Source organism: Alligator mississippiensis, chromosome 13 (assembly GCF_030867095.1).
Source record: "Alligator mississippiensis isolate rAllMis1 chromosome 13, rAllMis1, whole genome shotgun sequence".
In the NCBI taxonomy this organism is placed as follows: domain Eukaryota; kingdom Metazoa; phylum Chordata; order Crocodylia; family Alligatoridae; genus Alligator; species Alligator mississippiensis.
Window position 1 is genome coordinate 16848685 of NC_081836.1, and position 20209 is coordinate 16868893.

Sequence of the window (20209 nt, forward strand, 5' to 3'; positions counted from 1 at the left end):
CTCCCAATCAACATCCCCACCCCCATCCAGCTATGAACATATTGCTAAATAGATACAGAAATGTCAAAGCAGAGCAGGCAAAATGTAGATAAGGCGCAGTAGACAATGCACCTCCTTCCTGAAAGCAGGGAATAATGCCAATGAATTGTTTGGCCAAGCTCCGATGCAGGGACAGGCAACCCTTGGCATGCGTCCCAGAGCATGGCACACAAAGGCATTTTGCTTGGCGCATGCTTGAGACGGACAGCGGGGCAGCTGCAAAGGGCCTGATCCCTGTTGCGGCCGTGCAGCCCCAGCGCCTTCCCCGCCATCCACCTCGAGGTGTGCGCACATCTGCTGGCAACGAGCAGCCCAGGTTCTGTGGTGGGCGCGCATGCCTTGGGGCCGACGGCGGGCAAGGGGCTGGGCTGAGCTGCCACAGGGATTGGGCCCCCTCACCACTGCCTGGCACACCAACATCTTACAAGTTGAGGCTGTGGGAGTTTTGGGCACTCTGCCCACAAATGTTGCCAGCCCCTGATACTGTATTGCTCACCAGGCTTTGAAGCTAGTGGCCTGGCAGAGCACTCGGATGCTGGGCAGAAGGTCCTGGGTCTGTGCGCACGGAAAGATATTCAGCCTGCGGGCGCAGGGCCTGCGTGGAAACCTGCGCTGCCGGCTAAGGGGGCGCAGGAGCCCAAGGACAGGCAGCGCGGGGCCCCACGACCTCGGGGCAGGGCTCGCCTTGCCCTGCGCGTGGGCGGCCGGTGGGCACGGGCGGGGCAGGGCAGTGCCAGGGTCCTGGCAAGGCCTGCGAGCCCGGGGGCGCCCGGGGCAGCAGGACGCGGCTGCAGCCCAGCGCCCCGCAGCGCGTCCCGGCTTGTCCCAAGGGCGACTGCAGCGCCCGGCCCGGTGGGAGCTCCCGCTCCCGCTCCCGCTCCCCGCCCGGTTGCCGCGGAAACAGCCTCACGCGCTGCAGTCCCGCCCCCCGCGCTGCCAAAGCCGCCGGGGAGCGAGCGTGCAGCGGCCCCGCCAGTCCCGCGCAGCGCGGCCCCGCCGGAGCCCAGCGCAACTTCCCGGCCCCGGCCCCACCTCCACCTCGGCCCGAGGGGAGCGGGCGCCGCGGCCGCCGGTGCTGGGGGCGCCTGACGTCAGCGGGGCCGGGCCACGCGGAGCCGGGGGGGGAGCGGCGGGAGAGCGCGCGGCGGCGCCGCAGCCGGACTCGGAGCCGGACCCGGAGCCGGCGCTGCCCGCGCTGAGCCGAGCCGCGCTTCCGCGGCAACTTCCCCACGCGCACACACGCACACCTATACGCGCGCACACACACACACACACACGCGCGCGCACGCAGCAGCCTCGCGTCCCGGTGCGCAGCCGGCCCGGGCACCCCGCGCCTCCCCCGCTCCCCGCCCGCGGAGCCGGGCGCGCTGCCGGCGGGGCCGGGGCTGGAGCGCGGAGCCCGGGCGGGCGGCGGTGGCGCTGCTGGGGACCGCTCGCCCCTGCCTGGCCGCAGCGGCTGGACGTCCAGCGCGGGGCGAGCCCGAGAGCCGGAGCCGGATGCCGGCATGTCCGCAGCGCTAGGCGCCCCTGCCCCTGCCCCTGCCCCTGCCCCCGGGCGGCTGAGCGGCGGCGGCGGCGGCCCGGCCATGGGACGCGCGCCCCGGTGAGGTCCCCGCGAGGAAGCGGCCGAGAGCGGCGAGCGGCGGCGGGGCAGCACGGATGGACCGCGCCGGGCAGGTCTGAGCCGCCCCCGCCGAGCGTGACAATGTGGAGGACTCGGCTCCCGGGAATCAGGTAAGGCTGCCGCGGCCGGGGCGCTCGGGTCTGGCCCGGGCCAGGCTGGCCCCGCCGGGGCGGGGTGGCACCGGCTCGGCGCAGGCATGGGAGTGTGGGTCTGGCGAGTTCAGGGCCGGCGGCCCCCTCGCCTCGCCCGGCCACCCGGAGCCTGGCGCTCGCCTCTGGCTAAGTGGGGCCCGAGACCTGCGAGCGGGCAGAGTCCGCACACGCGGCCCCTCAGTCTTTGCAGCCTTCCTCGGAGACAGACCCGTGCCAGTGTCCTGCCCTCAACGCGCCGCAGCGTCGCCAACAGAGAAGCCGTGCTTTGCCATGCATGTGGCCACAGACATCCTGACATCGGTTCATCCCGAGCGGGGAATCTGCACGTGAATCTGCTGCATAGGTTGCACGCGTGTCGTGCAGACCAGGGTTTGCATGTAGGCACAGATGCACGCACGCAGGCGTTTTGTTTGCTATGCTTGTGACAGGCTTGTTTAACGGGAAAACAAATAAGGGATGCACAGAATAAAAATAACTCTGGAGCATGTAAGTGCTTCCTTTCTCCTAATTTGCTAGAAGGGAAGAGGAAAACAACTTTCTTTTCCCTGGCAAAGTGATACAGTGAAATGAACTGCTGGGATTCTGATATTCATCTTATCAAAGGATTTCTGCTTACAAATGCACGGTTTGTGGAAGTGCTGGTGGACATCAGACGTGCTAAGGAGAAATGACCCCCGCTGCCAGAAGGCATAACTCCTGTGTGCAAGTATTTGTGCTCCTTGGAGACTGAACGTTTTTCTACACGCTGGAGAGCGATGGGGGAAAATTATGAAAGCAAATGTGTTTTTCATGTCTCTCTCCACTGGGATGCACTAGACTCCTGCTTTGGGGAATCGGAGAGAAGGAAGCAGGTTTTGAGAGCAAGCTCCCACCTGTGCTAAACCCCTTCCAAATCCAGTGAATGATGATGGAGATTCAGTGCAAGGCTGATTCAATTGTCCATTTTTGGTTTTAGTTTTGTGAAGAAAGAGATTGTGTGTTTGGAATCAATATAGGTGTTACTCGGAGAATAGTGCTTAATGAATGGCATGCCCTCCCTAATGCATAAGTAAATGCTTATCCTGAAAAATACTCCTGGAAGTTTGTCCTTAAGGGCAGCTTATTAAATCGAAACAGCACAACCTTGTTACAGGCTCATGTACAAGTTCATTTGTCAATGTAGGAAGGCGTAAGGTGCGGTGCTGGCGTAAACATTTCTAACGAGCCTGTTGGATAGCATTCGGCAAACCTCTCTAACTGAACCCTGCTAAATAAAAGCCATTGCACTCAGGCTGTTGTCTCGAAAGGAAAAATGGCTCTAATGGATCTTAAAGAGTTAAATAATGAACTTGCTTAAGCTGTGTATTGAGTTGAGAGTGAATCAATACCGCTTGCCTACTTCCAGATAAGTACTGGCACAGACACCGGCTAGTCTGTATTCCAGATTAGTTGAAAATGAAATGCTCTTTCAATCTCCATTGAGCTCCTGGTTGGGTCACACTCTCAAATTTAATGAATAATTTGCTAGATCCTTTTTGCCTGTTGTTTTCTGTGGAGTCTGGAAGGAGTAATCGGAAAGCTGCCGATGAATGCTGGCTTTCAGCTGCTCATTTACTACAGTGATGGAGGTCATCTAAGTACTGAGGGCAGGAAAGTCAATAGACAGACAAGGGGGACAAATACTAAACAGACAGATGACCGGTATTGTAGTTTAGTCAAGAATTACAATTTGGAGGACGCAGAACCTACGTCTTACATAACACATATTTATTACTGCTGCGAAGTCATTTCAGCGGAGGTCCTATTATTACTGTGATGCTGTTATCAGAGAGAGCACTAGTTAATAGTTAATTATCAAGACCTGCTAATTCTTTCTGCAGATGTTCCAATAATGACATTATTTTCTGTGTTTTCCCTATATTGGAGTGTGGTTACATTTTAAAGTGGCAGTATATTGAGAAAAATGAACAGTGAAGAAAACTACATTGCTGAAAGAGTCACGGCAAGTCCGTACTCCCATTATCTGCCTTTTTATATTAAAGAGGATAGCAGTACAGTTTGCCCCCATTGATTAGATAGGAGAGTTTAATTATATATAAAGAAAACAATAAACAAACCCAAGACGATGATACTTTTCTTGCTGTTCAGAAGAACATTATTAAGTTAGAGAAGTTTGTAAGTATATATGGGTATATATTGATTTTCCTGGTGGGCCATGTATGCAACATCCTTCGTTGTCTTTTTGCAGGCAGTATGTCCTGGACTCAGTGTCTGCTGGACAAGCTCCTCTGCTCTCACAAGCTCCCCACCCTTTTCATGGTATGAGCTGGGCTGTCAAGCATCAGTGAAAATAATGCTGAAATTGTGCGATGCAGCTGCCACCCTGTGATTGGAAATAAGGGGTCGGGGGGGGGGGGAAGGGAAGGGAAGGGAAGGGGGAGGAGAGAAGGAAGGGGGGACTGTAAGGCTGCTGAAATGAATGGTTTGAGAAGAGTGATGAGAACAATCCTCCCCTACCAAGGGCATCGGCCAGATGAAACAGTTGGTGCTCTCCAGCGCGTCTTCTGTCACTTAGACGCAGTCTTGTTAGGAACGTGACTTTTCTGCTGCTGGCAAGTCTTGAGCATTGAGAAGCTGGGGAGGAGGCAGAGCAGACTGAATTCTGGCGTCAGAGACTGTAAGGGCCTGATCCAAAGCCCTTTGAAGCCAGTGAGAGCTTTTCCACTGACTTGGCTGGCATTTGGAGCAGGCTTTGGGAGGTGAAACTTCCTAGTGATTTTAAGAAAGATCTTCTTACCCTCGGGAGTTAGGGGAGACCTTAAGGGTTTATTTTTGCACGTAGTCTGTGTTCCCTCTCTGCCACAGTTCATTATTGTGAGATCACACACATGCAGATGCATACATGCACATACACAGCCACCACATCTGAAGGCATGATCTCTTTGTGATTCAGTGAAGAAGCCTAGGGCAAATGAATATATCATGTCCCTTTGTCCACATCCTCCACCCACCAGCCTATATCCCTGCAATTTATTTTCACATTCTAGCCCCTTGAGCATCTTCAAACTGTCATCATTAAAAAAAATAATCAACCTGTCAGGGAGATGCTTTTTAGTTGGAAGGATGAAGTCTTTAATACGTCCGCAGTAACACAATGACCCTTTGGAATTACTGCTTGGTCAAGGGTCAAAGATATTTCTTTTTGCGTATCCCAACTGCCAATGTGTGGAAGGTGAAGATACCATGGTAAAGAAAGGCTTCAGGGTCCAGGCTAGAACTGGCAGAAGACCATAATCATGGAAAAAGCTGATGAACTCTGCCTTTTCTGTGCTTAAACAATGGATACAGCAGCTGCAGCTACCCCTTCTCTCTCCAGGTTGCTTTGAAGATTTCCTTGCTGTCTCTTCTGCTGCTCTGGTCCTGCTTACTAGTCCCGCTTATTAATGCAAACCTTTCAGAATTGTACTCTCTGCCTGGCCTCCTCATCTCCCTCTCTTTCTGGATCTTTCTCATTTTCTGTGAAGAACCACTATAGAAGTGAAACACAAAAGACATTTCAGCTTCTAGTTCACCTCAAATCATCTTCCCTTTGAGGCCCTGATGGCTCTAAGGGATGGTTCTCTACTCCACTTCTCCCCAATCAGATTCCTCCTGCTCCCAAGAGACAAAGCTCCAGGCTCTGCAGACACCGGACCAGTCATGCTGCTGCGGTAACCAGGAGCAAGACTCCCTTAATTCCATTTTATTTCTAGCATTTCCATTTTCTTAAATGGGAACCTTGCAGTTATGAAGATCCTTGAGAAAGTAGCGTCTTGTTATAAGTGTTTGATGTCCTCCACAGCTGCGTTGAGCTTCTGTTAACACTTGCTACTGTCCTGGCAGGATTTATAGCAGGTCATCCTAAGCCACGACTGTCCTGAGGCATGTGCCCCAGGGGTCTGTATTCATGCTATAATTCACCCCATACACTTAGCATCACTAACAGCTTTCCTTCTCTAGCAAGAAATCTGATTTCAACAATATGTCAAGAATTTTATTGCTTTTAGATCACAACCTACTTGCTGTATGAATAGCAGTAAGGTATACAGAGTTCCCCCCTCATTGTATAAAAACATGCTCATTCAAAGTATATAGATTTGTATATTTGTGTTGAGAGAACTTTATTGTCACTATGCATGCTAAATTTTTGCTTTAACAGTAAGTATTTCACTCATCAAGTTCATATTGTCAAACTTAGATTCAGCCAGCCATCAAAGATGCAAACTTTGCATTTTCAGTACTAATGAGAACACCAAATAGTGGGAGTTAATGGTTTCCGTTGAGGAGGTTTTTACTTCTAGAAAATCCATGCAAAGCCTAACTGTTGCTGGATGAATTGATTGCCACAGAAATTCATCTAGTGTCACTGACTATGATACTTATCAGATACAATAATACTTGAATAAACTGCACTTTTATGCTGCAGTTCATACCTTATAACAGGCAGCAATTTCACAGATGAGAAAAAGGGAGATGTGCTGATATTAACACCTCTCTTCCCTGTGGTATGAATAATTGTTGTAATAATATTGGAATCATCCCAGTATTGCCTTTTATTATGTGTATTCAATAAAGTGATGGATGGGAAGCTGACTCAGTTGCTGAGCCGGCAGCTCATCCTGAAGACACTTTGGAGGCTTTTATCCTGGAGGGCCTGTTCCCCAACCTGAGAGCACCTGGGAACTTCACTGAGACAGTCCCTTATGGTCTAAAGGGAGGGGCCCAGCTTGCATTTCTGCCGTTTATCCTCCGATGTTCACACCACAGAGCACCAGTGATGTTTGCATTATGTATGCCTGAGCACAGGCCTAAAATGCCTTTGCTGACCCCAATAAAGCTATTTGCCAGCCCAGCCTTCACTTCTGCTGTAACCCCCTGATTTCTGGATTCCTCTAAGTAGCCCTTGGGAACAGTGTATCACAGCTCATCTGTGTCAATAAAACAATACCTAGGGTTGTCATCCGGAGAGATATAGCCTTGGAACTGTTGCTGGGATGCCCATCTGCTCGGGGCATTTGAACAATGTGGCTTCGTGTTGCCTTATATAACAGTCATCTGTTTAAAATAAGTAATTGCTAAATTTTCCTTTAAAGCATAACATGCAAGCAGCAACTCAAGCGGTGCAAGATGAGCTTTGGGATGAGCTTGATTTATTTATTTGTTTTGTTTGAAGTGTAGTCCAAGAGGCCTTGTTGTTGCCTCATGTCCTTTATATATGTATACAGGATGCAGAGAGGAATGAGAACTGCCATACTTAGCAGCTCTATATGGCACTTATAATCTATACCACTTTGCACATGGCCCCAATTCATTATGAAAACATGCATGTTCACAAGTTTAAATATAACTAATAGGGACGTGACTAGGAGGGAAGAGGGAAGGAATGAAATATATGCAGCCTGGAACAAGACAGGATATAGTCCCAGTGTAGAGCAAATATACAAAGAACAGAGGGGCACATTATTCGCAGTCATCACCAGGGTGGAGGAATGGGATTGCATTCCAGAGCAGGGTTTCCTCTCCTGCCTCTCATATCCTCTCCCAATAAACCCTGGTTAACAACAGGATTGACTGGGGGAACAGGGTCCATCATTCAACACAGGTGGCAGAATCCAGACCACTTTTAATTTCCCTCCTAGGGATAGCACTGATTCACTTAGCAGTCCCGTTTATAATTGTTAAGCATTTGTACTATCTCATAGCGGTAAAGGAGAAGTCTGGAGTCAGCCTGGCTAGTGAAAAGAAACAGGCAGAACTGACATGTATATTTCCTTTGAGTCTCGTTATTTCACACTGTGCTATAGAGGTGGGTAGTTACAACCTATATCATTTCCTGTGATGGGGATGCACTTCATTTAATTTCCCTTTGGAAGATTATGATTAAATTTGGACTGCTGAGAGGTCTAAACTCAATCTCTGTTGCCTGAACATAATGGTAGGAGGCTTGCCCACCTTTATTCTTCAGCATTAATGTTAGGTTCATGAGGATTCCTTCAGAAATGAGCTTTTGCCTGCTATTAAATCTCTACTAGTTCCCAGCTTTTATCAATTTCTTTCTCTGGACCCAGCAGCTGCATTAGTAATGTCTGCATTAAAACCTGCCTCCTAGCATTTTCTTGAAATGTCTTTAAACTAAGAAGTACATATCTATTAATAGATCTGCATTTAGATACTACAGCAGTGGGCAGCAGGATATACCCTAAGAGACAGATAGATAAATAACAGAACGTTAATTGAAAAGATAATAGAAATTCTTCTTCCTGAAATGTGTATCCCATACTTTAGAGAAGTAAAGTTGAATGATACTGTTACAGTGCTCTTTGAGATCTTAATAATAATTGTCCTTAGGGACTGAACTGTTTTCGAGAAAACCTATCACGGTTCATCTCTGTCCCAACCACATAAACATCTCAATTTCTCTAAGGTGCACAAGAGTTTTAGAATGCAAATCCTATTTGATGAAGCTTACTAGATAAACATGTGTCGAGATCACTAATACAGGAACAAACACAATTTATATTAGCAGCTTTAGTTGCAGATACACAGGAGAGTATATGGACACGTCTGAAAATTAATTGAACAGAAGTTGAGATCAAGCTGTGTGGTGACTTTTTTTTAAAAGGGTCTCTTTGGGGCTGTGTTCTTGTGGGGTTGATTGGCACCTGAAATGCCTTGTTCCATGTCTCTGGGAATCAACAAACAGAAAATGCAGATAACAACTGGGTTATCAAATGGAATTACTTATTTGGGCATGATATATGTTGCTATTGATTTTTATCTTGGCTATCGAGCCTGGGGTTTCCCATGTGCCCAGTCACCATGGTACCTGGACACAGGGCTCCCCATGGTACAAAGCCAAAATGTTTTGTTAAATAGAAAGCTGAAAGAAATTTTCTCTCCGGTGATATTGGCCAGAACCCTGACAGACTCCTCCTTCCATTATGCAGATACCCGTCATCTCAGACTTTGGGAATTACACCAGCCTCCATCCAGCAAAGAGGCATTAGGGTGGGAGTGGGGGGAGATTATCTGCCTGCTGGGGGATCTGTTGTGCCTTCTTCTGAAGCACCTAGTGTTGGTTTCCAACAGAAACAGAATTCTTGTCTGGGTGAAGTAGGGGTTTGGTCTACTCTGAACATGTACTTCTTCCCTTCCTGAGGCTTTAATATGATTCCCAAATTCACCTGACTGTTTGTATCACCCAGTTATTGTGCTCTGAGGCTCACGCGGCTAACTAATAGATCCTAATGTATGGGGCTAATGGATGGATGACACAAGAAAACACTTGGGACAACTAATGAAAAAACCAGGATAGGAGTGTCATGTGGGTCAATGGGTCAAAACATGAAAATAAATGCGCCTGAGGGTGACACCGAGCAGAGCCCCCTGGGCCACACCCACTGGTCCTCAAAGACGTCCATCCAAATTCACCTGAGGCATAATCAGCTATCTTCTGCCACAATACTTGCTACTCTGCAAGTGTCCTGGTATTCCCCTTCTAGCTGCAGGACCCAGATCCCAAGAAACCATCTCTTGGAATATCCCTTAAGATTTTGCTAGGTATGTCCTAAAGGAGGGTCATTTTGCAACTCCAGGAGAGACTCTACTGTTTCAAAGAAGAGCGAAGAGATAGTTTGGTGCTAATGGGGGGAAAGATTTGTTGTTCCAGTGTCTTGTGTACATTAGTGGTCCTGTTAGCAAGCCCCTGAACTGAGCTGCAAGAAAAACCTTTTCTTTGGTCTTAGGACTAGTGTTTCATTCAGACGTCTCCTTATGTAATAAGGACATTTCAGAACTAATAGATTGGATCAGTGGCCAGTAAGTGAACTGAGAGTTCCCTGTGGATTTTAATGGTTTGAGGCACTGGCTCAGGCTAGTTACCTGGGTAATGCTGGGTAAAAGTTTCAGAGAGCACATATGTCTCAAGAATGCAGAGAGGGCATGAGGCAAAAGAAAACTTCAGCTCCTTTCCCAGCCAGCCCTTTCAGCAAGTTGAGGTTCAGAGGTGGACTGAAGATTCCAGATGAAAGCCCCTAATGCAGGAAGATTAGGCTGAGTCAGGGATTAATTTCTTTCTTATTTCCTCTAGTCAGTGCTGAATGATTCAGCATTTCTGATGCCAAGCAACAGCAGTAATAGAGAGAGAAAAACCATACTTGATAGAGATGGATGCACAACTGTATCAGAAATGAGCAACATCCCAGGTGGGCAAGACATTTAAAAGAAATAGAGCCAGCTAGCATGAAGACAGAGAGCAGCATCCTCCCTGCCACAGCCTTAGTGGTGACGAGGGAAGAGCAAGCCTGGGAGTCTGAGTTGCAGCTAAATTAAAGCAACAGCTTGACCGTGTGTTTCAGTAAAGGTTTAGTTGAGAAAAGAGGCTGCTGAACTCACCTCTATTATAACCTGGCTGAGAGTGCATTTCTTGTCCCTGCCCAAGCCCAGCTCAGTCCTGTCCCTCCACCCAGGTTGAGTTTTGACAGTCAGGGAAGAGATGATAAACACCTGCATTGGGTCTCCTGCTGTAGGAATAGCTTGTGGAAAGTGCAGGCTGGCTGGTGGGTTAGATATGTGGCAGTGCAAGTCCATCCTAGACATCAGTCAGAAGTCACAGACTCCCCAATTTGTTCACTAATCCACCTGAGCAATGCAGTTGCCTCTTCCTTACTTTGCTAGGTATCATGAAGAAATTAAATAGATTCAAGAAAAATATAAAAAAACCAGGAAGAAGCCATTGCCTTAAAATCCTCTCTGCATATAAAACATACCATACAATCATAGAAAATTAGGGTTGGAAGGGACGTCACCATTCATAGATATGTTCATTTTCAACTTCAAAAAGTGCCACTACCAGAAAATTGTGACTTATAAATAACTTAAGGAGGGAATTATATTTTAAGTCAGCTAATGTGTGATTATTTTTTTTTGCTGTGTTCTGAAGGTCTCTCTCTCAAGCTGTAATTTTATGGATGTGTTATTGCATTGACAATTGCACTGTATTCTTTTGTATAATAGCTGCTGGTACCTAATAAATTCCGATGAGTAATACTGCCAATGATTATAAATACAATGCGTTTTCCAACATGATACAGCTTGTCAATTTGTGTATGGTGCTTTCGGGTGTAAATGCCATTTCGTCATGTTTTCTCTCGTTTGGAGCCCTCGCCTGTGAGAATAACGAAACGATTCTGTACTTCTGTAACGAAGAGAGAGACTATGTAGACATTCAGAAAGGAAAATGGCTCACAGACAAGGAGTATTCCCATAGCCATGCACTGGATTTTCCTCTACTTGTGTTTTCATGAGTTCTTAGCACAGAACTCTCTCATTGAAATGGCTTTGTTCAAACTGGGTAAGAAAAGGGACAAATCCTCTGGCTATTCCTCAGACTTTTTTCCCCCCTAAAATTCCCATTAAGTCGCAGGTGAATTTTGGCTGAGTAAAAACTGACTGATGTAGGACTCACCCCAAATCTGACCTGCCTGGCAGTAGTAATATGGCTCCTGAAAAAAGAGCACCTGAAATAAAGTACTAACTTAATGTGCCATAATTAGCATTACTGCTCATTAGTGCAAACAAATGCTTTTTTTTTTGTGATGCTTAATGCTCATTCGACGAATCTACTGTGCATTAGTGCATTAGCACAGTTTTTGCCAGCTGCACTAATGCAGAGTAGAATTAGTCCAATGAGCATTAAGCATCTTGTGTAGACGCATCCAGTATATAATTGGAAGGTGTATAGGGACCTTCACTGGTAAGTTTAAGTGGCTAGATAAACTTGTCTGAATGGAAGCATCCCTGCACAGGGGAAATGAGCCTGTAAAGGCATTTATGCTTGTTCAGGTGAGAGAGAGGGAGGGAGTGTGAATGCAGGAGAGGCAGAATGAAGGGTTTCATATGTTTGAGAGGGAGTGTGAGATGCTGAGCATGTTTAAGATGCCAGGTGTGGGGGCTTGCTCCCATACCCTCTGATGTCAAGGGCAAGGCTTTTGCTGCCCTCATTGATGAGGCCTGAACATATGCCTGTCCAAAGCTCTCCCATAATATAAAATTCAAGATACGTGTTCCAGACTGAAGCCGACCAGAAAGCAGATGCCTTTATTATACACAAATAAAAACACAGTTTATGGAATTTAGCCACAATCTCTCAGCAATCAGTCATTCCCATCAGTAAGGGCACTTTAGAAAAGCTTCTCTTTCTACAACAGCACTAGGCTTTAAGGAGAATATTGTTATGATAAACGTTCAAGTACTGGTTTATGGCTCTATAAATGTGAAATGTGAATAGCATAATGTTAGCTGAAACTGTGGTACTTCAGGGTTGCAGGGCTGATTAGTTACTGTTCAGGAGCAAGGCAGGCCTGGACTGGTTAACAGCAAACAGTCAGGCTTGGTAGGTTTTTGCGTTTTAATGCATAAACTGATGTTAAGATCACTCCAGGGGTGGAGCTGGGATTAGAATTCAGACCTTCTGACTCACAGCTTTGTATTTAGACCACTAGATGGTCCCCCAAAACCACAGAGAATCAGGCCACGTGTTTGGCAGTTGGCAGAGGTGTCTTCCAGGCGGGAAGTTTGTTGCTATATAAGTAATTGCCTAAAATGACATGAGTCCTGCTATTAGGATGATTATGATGTCATCCCTTTCCTTCCCTCAGCCAGCCTTTAAATAATGGAGCATTAATTAATGCTAAATTGACATGGATTAGAAGATCCCCTTTGGTGCCCAATGGAACTGCAATGATTAATTCCGTGGAAGCAAATACCAATTACCATGAATCGTTATTTCCTCCTTGGGCAGACGTGTTCCCAGGCAACTGCTCCTCCCTTTTTGGAATCACCTTCACTTGGCCAGTTACAGTTCCCAAGTATGGTTTCTGTATCCTGTCTCATTGAAGACTACGTGTACCTACATTTATTCTGTGCAAGTCTCCCTGCATTTTCAATATGTTTTTCTTCCTCTCGGAACTTAAGATGTTGGGATTTTTTTTTAACATCCTTCCATAAGGCATACGATCCTTTTGCTACAAACAATTTCCTTTTAATAGGTTTTCTCATGAATGAAGGATATTTTACATACATTTGTGCTCCCTGACTTTTTAAGAGGCTCTGTTCAGCTCTCTATCATTGAAGTTAAATAAACTGGCGAATTCAGAACTTATCCTGGGTTCCAGACAAAGGACACATTTTCTGCCCAAATTAATTTTGACAAAATGGAAATATTTGTCATGGGGTTTTCCTTGAGGACTTTAAGCACAAGCATCTTACAGATATTAATTTAATTCATTATGCTTCCCTTTCATTATCTTCTGGATGGAAAAGGTCCAGGGTTCTAAGCAATACAAATTGACCAGCACTTAGACATAACATGGCTCTCTCAGATTATACATGAACTATTCCATAGTTCCTAGCCAAACATTTGCCATGGCACATGTGAAGAACTGCAGGACAAAATTGCTCCCTTGAACATGTATGTTGTGTCTTTTGCACAGGCATGTTCCTTTCCATCAATAGTTGAGCATATTTTTTGGCGTGCTCTTCTGAGACCCTTGCACAGAGACGGTGAAGTATTGGAGACCAATTCAAATGGTCCTTTAACAGCATATTTAAGAACATAAGCCATGTTCTTACATGCCATACTGGGTCAGACAAATGGTCCATCCAGCCCAGTATCCTGTCCCTGACAGTATCTTGGAGGGACCTGAGACTGAGAAACAGCTATTGGTAGCAGGTGATGACCACAATGGAAGAAGAGGCTGTAGCTTAGCCCATTTCAGTAATTATAATATAATAATGGCCTATATTTACGAGACACTGAGTAAACCTACATGAGATGCTACTGCACAGTGATTACTGCACTTTTATTTAGTATTTGTATAATCAAGTACTAAATAAATGTATAGTAACTGGAGTTACTGTGCAGTAGCACCAGCAAACACCTTTTAGTGGTGCTACAGTGCAGTAGTATACTAGTACTGCTGGTGCTGTGATGCATTACTGCACAGTATTATTTGGCTACTGCACAGTCAGCATCTCGTGTAGACATGCCCAGTGAGAATTAAATAAATTATACATCCTACTTCCTCACAATGGTAACTTAAGATGTGCTACTGTAAATAAACAGGGTTGAGAAGAGTCAGCCATCTATTCAGCCACCAAACCCAAGGAGTTCCTATGCATTTCTCAGCTCATGGGCATTGTCTCTGGTGGCCAAATATTGGAAAGGGCATATAGTCCTTTATAAGTTTCATGGCACTTAATCCAGAAGGTGCAAAGAGGGTATTTCAGGATCCCAGTGGCAGTCCACAGTGAAAGTCTAGCCCAAGAGGCACTATGCCCTCTTGCAGCAGTGTAAATGGGAAGTAATTCTAATCAAATTAAACTGCAGTGAGAATGGTACTTTGGGGTATTCCTGGGGGAAGAAATCAGAGTACTGGGCAATCAGGATGTTGCTTCTGCTACACATGCCATCCCAGGGAGAAAGGGACAAGTAAAAAAAAAACCCAGGCTTCAGTAGATTTCCACCTTTTCTACCCAACCTCTCAGACCAGTGAGGTATAGTGGCCAGCATGACACCAATGGGGATGGTGTCTCTGGCAGGTGTGTGGTGTGACCCCAGTGGAGAGAGAGCCTGAAACAAATGGGTGTGAGGCACAGAAATCTGAACCAATGGACGGCCAAAAATGATGATCCAGGAGACTTAGAGTTTCTGCAGGGAACCTACAGGGTCTGACCCAGTCTGTGGCACGAAGAGATAAAGCAGTATCCAAGCTGATTAAACCTGATATGCTGATAAAGCATAATCCAGGCTGATTATCTAGGCTTTTTTTTTAATGAAAAGCAATGGAAAGAAACTTCTTTCTCATCACCAATCTTCCAGGCTGAAACCCCTGACTTTGCCCTGCAGAAAAAGCTTTTAAAAGTTTTATCTTTCTTGCATAGGGTTTTTTTTTTAATGAGATGGAAATCAAGCTAATATCTGACTCACCAGCAATTAGATTTCACAGAGTGTGTGCCCACAAACACCACAATATTTTCTACGCTCTATACAAGAAGAAAAACGCCTCTGGTGACTCATGTTCACCTTTATCCTGCAGAATTTCTCTCCTGCTGTTACTGTAACCATTCTTGCCTTAGTCAAAAGTCTGCGTGGTACCGAGATGTAGCTGTGATTTTTCTGCTGTAAGTGTAATAAGATGGCAATGGCAGAAAAAAAAATTGTCTACAAAAAATAGGCTCTATGCTAAGGGGAGGTTATGGCCCTTTATGTGCAAGGATCATTGCCTTTGCCCTGGGATTGCTCTGGGTGCCTTGGGTTATTTATTTATTTATTTATTTATTTTTGTATTTTTTTCCTCCATTTTTATGGATTGTTTTCCTTTTCTAGTCAATAGACTCATGTTATTGGACTTCACCAGCAGCAAACCCAAAGCCAGCAGCGTCAGCGGCCTTTAAACACATTTCTGTTTTGAAGCCTCCACTTTTTAAGGATGGGTTGGAATCCAGAGCAGAACTAAGGCAGAGAGGGACCCCCTTATCCAAGTAGAAAGAGTGGCCAGCTAGCAGCGTTCTCAGCCCTGCTTTTTAGAGCAAGCTAGCTTTACTTGAAAGCAGCCTTGATACTGGCAAAATGGTTCAGCATCATATACACCTGTAGCACAGAGCACGTAATAAATAAGACTAAACAGTTTTTTCATAGTCTCTGTGTGCCTACTGCTTCATATTCTACCCTTGAAAAAACTGAAACCTGTTTCTTCTGCTAAATATGAATGTTGTATAGAAGGTAGGGCTGTGCAAAGCTTCGGGTGCTGATTCGATTTGGAGGAGATTCAGCCTGATTCAGAGGCCGAATCTCCAAATTCGAATTGAATTGGGACCAATAAAAAGGTCTGAATTGATTTGAAGCTCTTTGATTCTATGGAGACCCACCGGGTGCTGCCTGGCGGGGTGGGGGGAGGGCAATCCCCGCTGCCTCCCACCGCCCCATGCTGCATGGGGGGCTCTGTCATAAGCCCCCCAAACCCCCCTTGCTCCCCCAGCCCCCCCATGGCTGCCCCTCCTTCCCCAAGTCCAGCCCTTTAAGAAAAAAAAAACCCAAGAAAAACCCTGGGAGTCACCACTCCTGCTGCGGCATTGGGGCTTTAGGGGGCTCATGCAGAGCCCCTCACATGGTGCAGGGCAGTGGGGGGCAGCGGAGATTGCCCCCTGATGGCAGGAACTGGTGAATGTGGGGGTTTTACTTGGGTTTTTTTTCCCTTAAAGGGCCGGAGCTGGGGAAGGCGGGGCAGCCAAGGCGGGGGGGCTGGGACAGGAGGGTGGGGGTTGGGGGGCTTGTGCAGCATGGGGCAGTGGGGGGCAGCAGGGATTGTCCCCCCACCCAGCAGCACCCAGTGAGTCGGGGCTTTTTTTTAAAGCACCAGGAGCTGGGGCGGGATTCCCGGGCTGGGAGAACGGGTAGGGGATGGGCCTGGCCTGGGTGATTCGGAGATTCAGTGGTTTGGTAGCAGCGAATCTCCGAATCAGATTTGGGACAGTGATTCAAATTACTGAATTGAATCACTGGCCCCCGAATCAGCTGAATCTGAAGCAAATACTAGCTGCTTTGCACAGACCTAATAGAAGGGGCCATCCTTTCATTGTGCGTCCCTTTCGGGCAGCACAACAGGGCTTTAACTTATCACTGGGGCATGCTGACACCACCTCACTTGTGCTAAAAATTACAGGAATTTTGCATTTTACCCTGGATTGTGTAGCTGCAGATGAGGTCCGTTTTCCGGGCATGACATGCAACCATGCTGAAGTAAGTGGGATGACTATGTCAGAGATGCCTCTCTTTTAGCCCCTAAATGGAATCTTGCTTGTTCCAGCTCAAATAGCCATCCTAATTTCTATAGTGTGTGATTAATTCATCCTCTTAGTAAGAGTAGTGTTCAGGAAATGAGGCAGGGCTTCTTAATAAGAAAAAATGGCTAGGATGAAGATTTAGCAATTGGAGTTGAAAGAACATGGATTTTTGAAGGCAAAAGACCAGCTGCAAGAGCTTTAAGTAATTAATAACATTATTTTCATGCAGTTTCTGTTTGCTTTAACTTAAAATGAAGAAGACTTCTTTGATTTCCTTTAGACAACATTTTAGGGTTTGGTTTTCCTCCTACTTGTATTTACTCCTAAGTAATGCAGTTGAATGCAGTGGGATTGCCTCTCACTTTTTCTAGTGTAGGTAACAGGAGAGTCAGCCCCATGTATTTTAGAGTCCAATCTTGTGAACTGTTACTGTGGGGTTCATTCAGTGGCATAAATGTGGAAGGAAGGCAATAGGAGCAACCACCGTGGACACCAACCTTTGGTGGGGAAGGGTGAAAAAGAGTGGCTGTTATGGGCAGACACACATTCACGATCATGAACTGGAAGTCACCTCTTCTGCTTTGCCCTGGACAGCTGGCCTCATCCCTACATTGCTGGGTGCACTGTTGGCTTCTTTGAATATTGACAACAGTGGATCTACTCATGGTGTTAAACATTTCATGCAGCAATAAGTGTTTTCAGGAACTGACATACATCACTAAATGTGCCACTCAAAAATGGGCATCACCAGTAGCAGAAGCCACCATGGCATATCATGTAACAACCATTCAGCCCTAGTCTTTTCCTGTTGCTGTAGGTTTTCCCAACTTTGACATCACCTAGTCCAACTTTTCTAATGAGCCTCTGTACAACAGATGTGCTCTGAGTTAGAAGATTCATTAAGAAGAACAAGAAAAACTCCCCCACCCCCTTGCCTGCCTTCTGAGCAGAGAGGACACAGAGTCTCTGTGGAGAGTTGTGTTCTCACTGATCACATAGGCATTGAACAAAATCATCTGACATGTAATGAGCAGCTGCAAGGAAGCAATGATCAAAGAAGCTAACATTTGCAACAGAGCTTGTGGGACTGACATTACAGAAGAACAACTGCACTGCAGGTTGCTGGACTGGTTTGCTCACTAGCTGTGGTGCGTCTCTTTGCCTTTTGGCCTGGATTTTATACCTTTCCTTCTTCTACTCCCTCAGTTTGATATTTTACATTTTCAAAAAATGGCTTGCCTTTCCTGTGACTCTTCTCCTTTTTTTGAGGATATTGTTTAGCAGTTCTTTTCTCTCTTGCCTCTTCAGCTGTCATTGAGTCTTTCTTTTTTATTCTTTTCATTACCATTTGGTTCATTATTCATTGCCTTATACGGCTGATGAGAATTCCCAGTATTCTGTGCCCATGTAAGCTTGTAAAGCCACCTTCTAGTTTAAAATGAGAGGGGAAGGCTCTGAGCTCTTTTACTCCACTGTAAATCCAGAATAACTCAGTGGACTTCAGTGAATTTCAGCTATTTAACTAAGATCAGAATCTGGTTCAGTTACAGTAGGGTTCCAGCACACTTCACAAAGCAATGCCTATTTGTATAAGGCCAGTGGATGGAAATGTGATTTAAGTGTTCAAGCAAGAGCCTAATTTTGTGCAATTTGAATAATCCCTCTGAAATCTATATGTGGGAAAGTCAGGCCCAGGCTCAAATTGCTGGATCTGTGTCATGGGTCATTACCTACGGCCCAAACAGAATTTCTATTTTGTGGGAATTGGATTGAAAGCAAATGTGGCATTTATTTATTTTTTTAATGCCATGAAATGGAAACATATAACAATATTTGTTTCAAAATCTCATTTTGAAACTAGATTTTCATGCTGACATTTACTTTTATATATTATTTTTGCATTATTTCATAACAGGTGGTGTATAAGATGTGCGAGTTCATGTCATATCACAACATGTTATAACAAATTATAATGAGTTTTTTATTTTTGAATTTTTTTAGCCTCATTAAAGAAAGTTGCTACTTAATACGAAATGAACCATCTTACCTTATTTTCTAGATCTAAGAAAATCAGATAAGTAGGCAGGCTACTTAGTAGAAGAGAAGCTATTTCAATAAACTTGTCTTGGCCCAGAGTCCTTTTTGTAGGATATTAAAAACAGCTGTTTTTCTAATTAATACACCGTGGGCTTATCTTATTTTTTTGTTCAAGGTCCCCAACTGTTTCCTTTCAACAAAACGAAGAGCAAGTTAGATCTGGAAGAAAAGATAAAATATTTCAATCAGTATTAAGTAGCAGATGCTCTAAATTATTTTAAAAATGAAATAAAATCTTGTGTAATCAATTGATATAAAATGAAAATAAAATAACATCCTATTGAGGAACTGACTGATTTCTGATCTGCTCTAATTAGGAGGGCTAGATGAATGTAAGAGGCAATGGGGCACGGGGCTCCTGGAAACCCTGAAATGTAATTTTTCCAGCACCAGAATATGTATATTTTAGGGTCTGAGTACAAGTATTCGAGCAAAGACCTTTGGGCTCCAATCCTGACTCTAACATTGATTTTTAGAGCCTTGGCACAGTTCTTTAACTTGAGTGTCTCAGTTTCTCCATTTGTAAAATAGAAATAATGTTTTTAACTTCCATGAGGTTTATGAGGATTAACCAGCTAAAACTTATTTTGTACCTAGAAATTAAAGACTACTACACTTTCCCTCTACACTCAGGGGCCAATGCCGGATTACCGCCCACAGAAATATTGTTCGCTGTCTTGTCCATTTGAATGACAAAGTTCTCTCTTCCATGAGCTCTTTACTTTCTGGGAAGCAAACTCGAATCTGTCATCTTTCTGGCACCTCTTTGGATTTATATCCGACTTCCAAATGTTGATTTGTTTAGTTTGTGAGGTTGAAAAGCTTGTTCGTTCGGTTTTGTCCATTAATTGATTTGACAGGGAATAAACATATGGGAAAAGGCAAAGGAATCATGAGTGAGGCAGAGGAACCTGTCAGGAAAACAGTTCATTTCCCACGTGTGGCTACAGGGAAAACACACATTTCTCAAAGAGGCCACATCTGTCAGTGTTAGCATCAAAGGTCCCAGCAAACCAAAGCTGGCAACCTTACTTTTCAACTTCTTGATGAAGAGAATGAATATTTCATTCTCAGCTTTGGAGCAGCACAAGCAAATGTAACAGTATTTGTTACAAAGGGTGTATAACAAAATACTGTCCCCTGCCACCAAAGCATATACTCTGATGTGTGCCACATGCTGTTTTTTCATTATCAATGCTGCCCAAAACTTGCTGGGCTCTAGACCAGGGGCAGGCAATTATTTTGGGCAGAGGGCCACTTACTGAGTTTCAGCAAGCCATCAAGGGCCGCATGACAGGAAGCCCAGGGCAGATTAATATTAATTTTCTAAATTTTTTAGGGGCCCCGCGGGCTGGATAGAATTGCCTGGTGGGCCGCATCCAGTCCCCAGGCCGCATTTTGCACACCCTGCTCTAGACAGTGATGCCTACAGTCA

At 45.6% G+C, this 20209-nt stretch overlaps 1 protein-coding gene across 2 annotated transcripts in view; it reads left to right on the top strand.

Annotated features, from left to right (window-relative positions):
- The first annotated feature begins 1025 nt into the window (after positions 1-1025).
- The window catches only part of AJAP1 (adherens junctions associated protein 1), a 140096-nt gene continuing 120912 nt past the window's right edge, over positions 1026-20209 (top strand). Inside the window, exon 1 of one of the 2 annotated variants that reach the window (XM_059716882.1) lies at positions 1026-1773. In XM_059716882.1, the coding sequence (XP_059572865.1) occupies positions 1745-1773 (29 nt within the window). In that variant the 5' untranslated portion in view covers positions 1026-1744. The remainder of the gene's footprint in view (positions 1774-20209) is intronic. The other variant, XR_009456396.1, reaches the window with a different exon arrangement.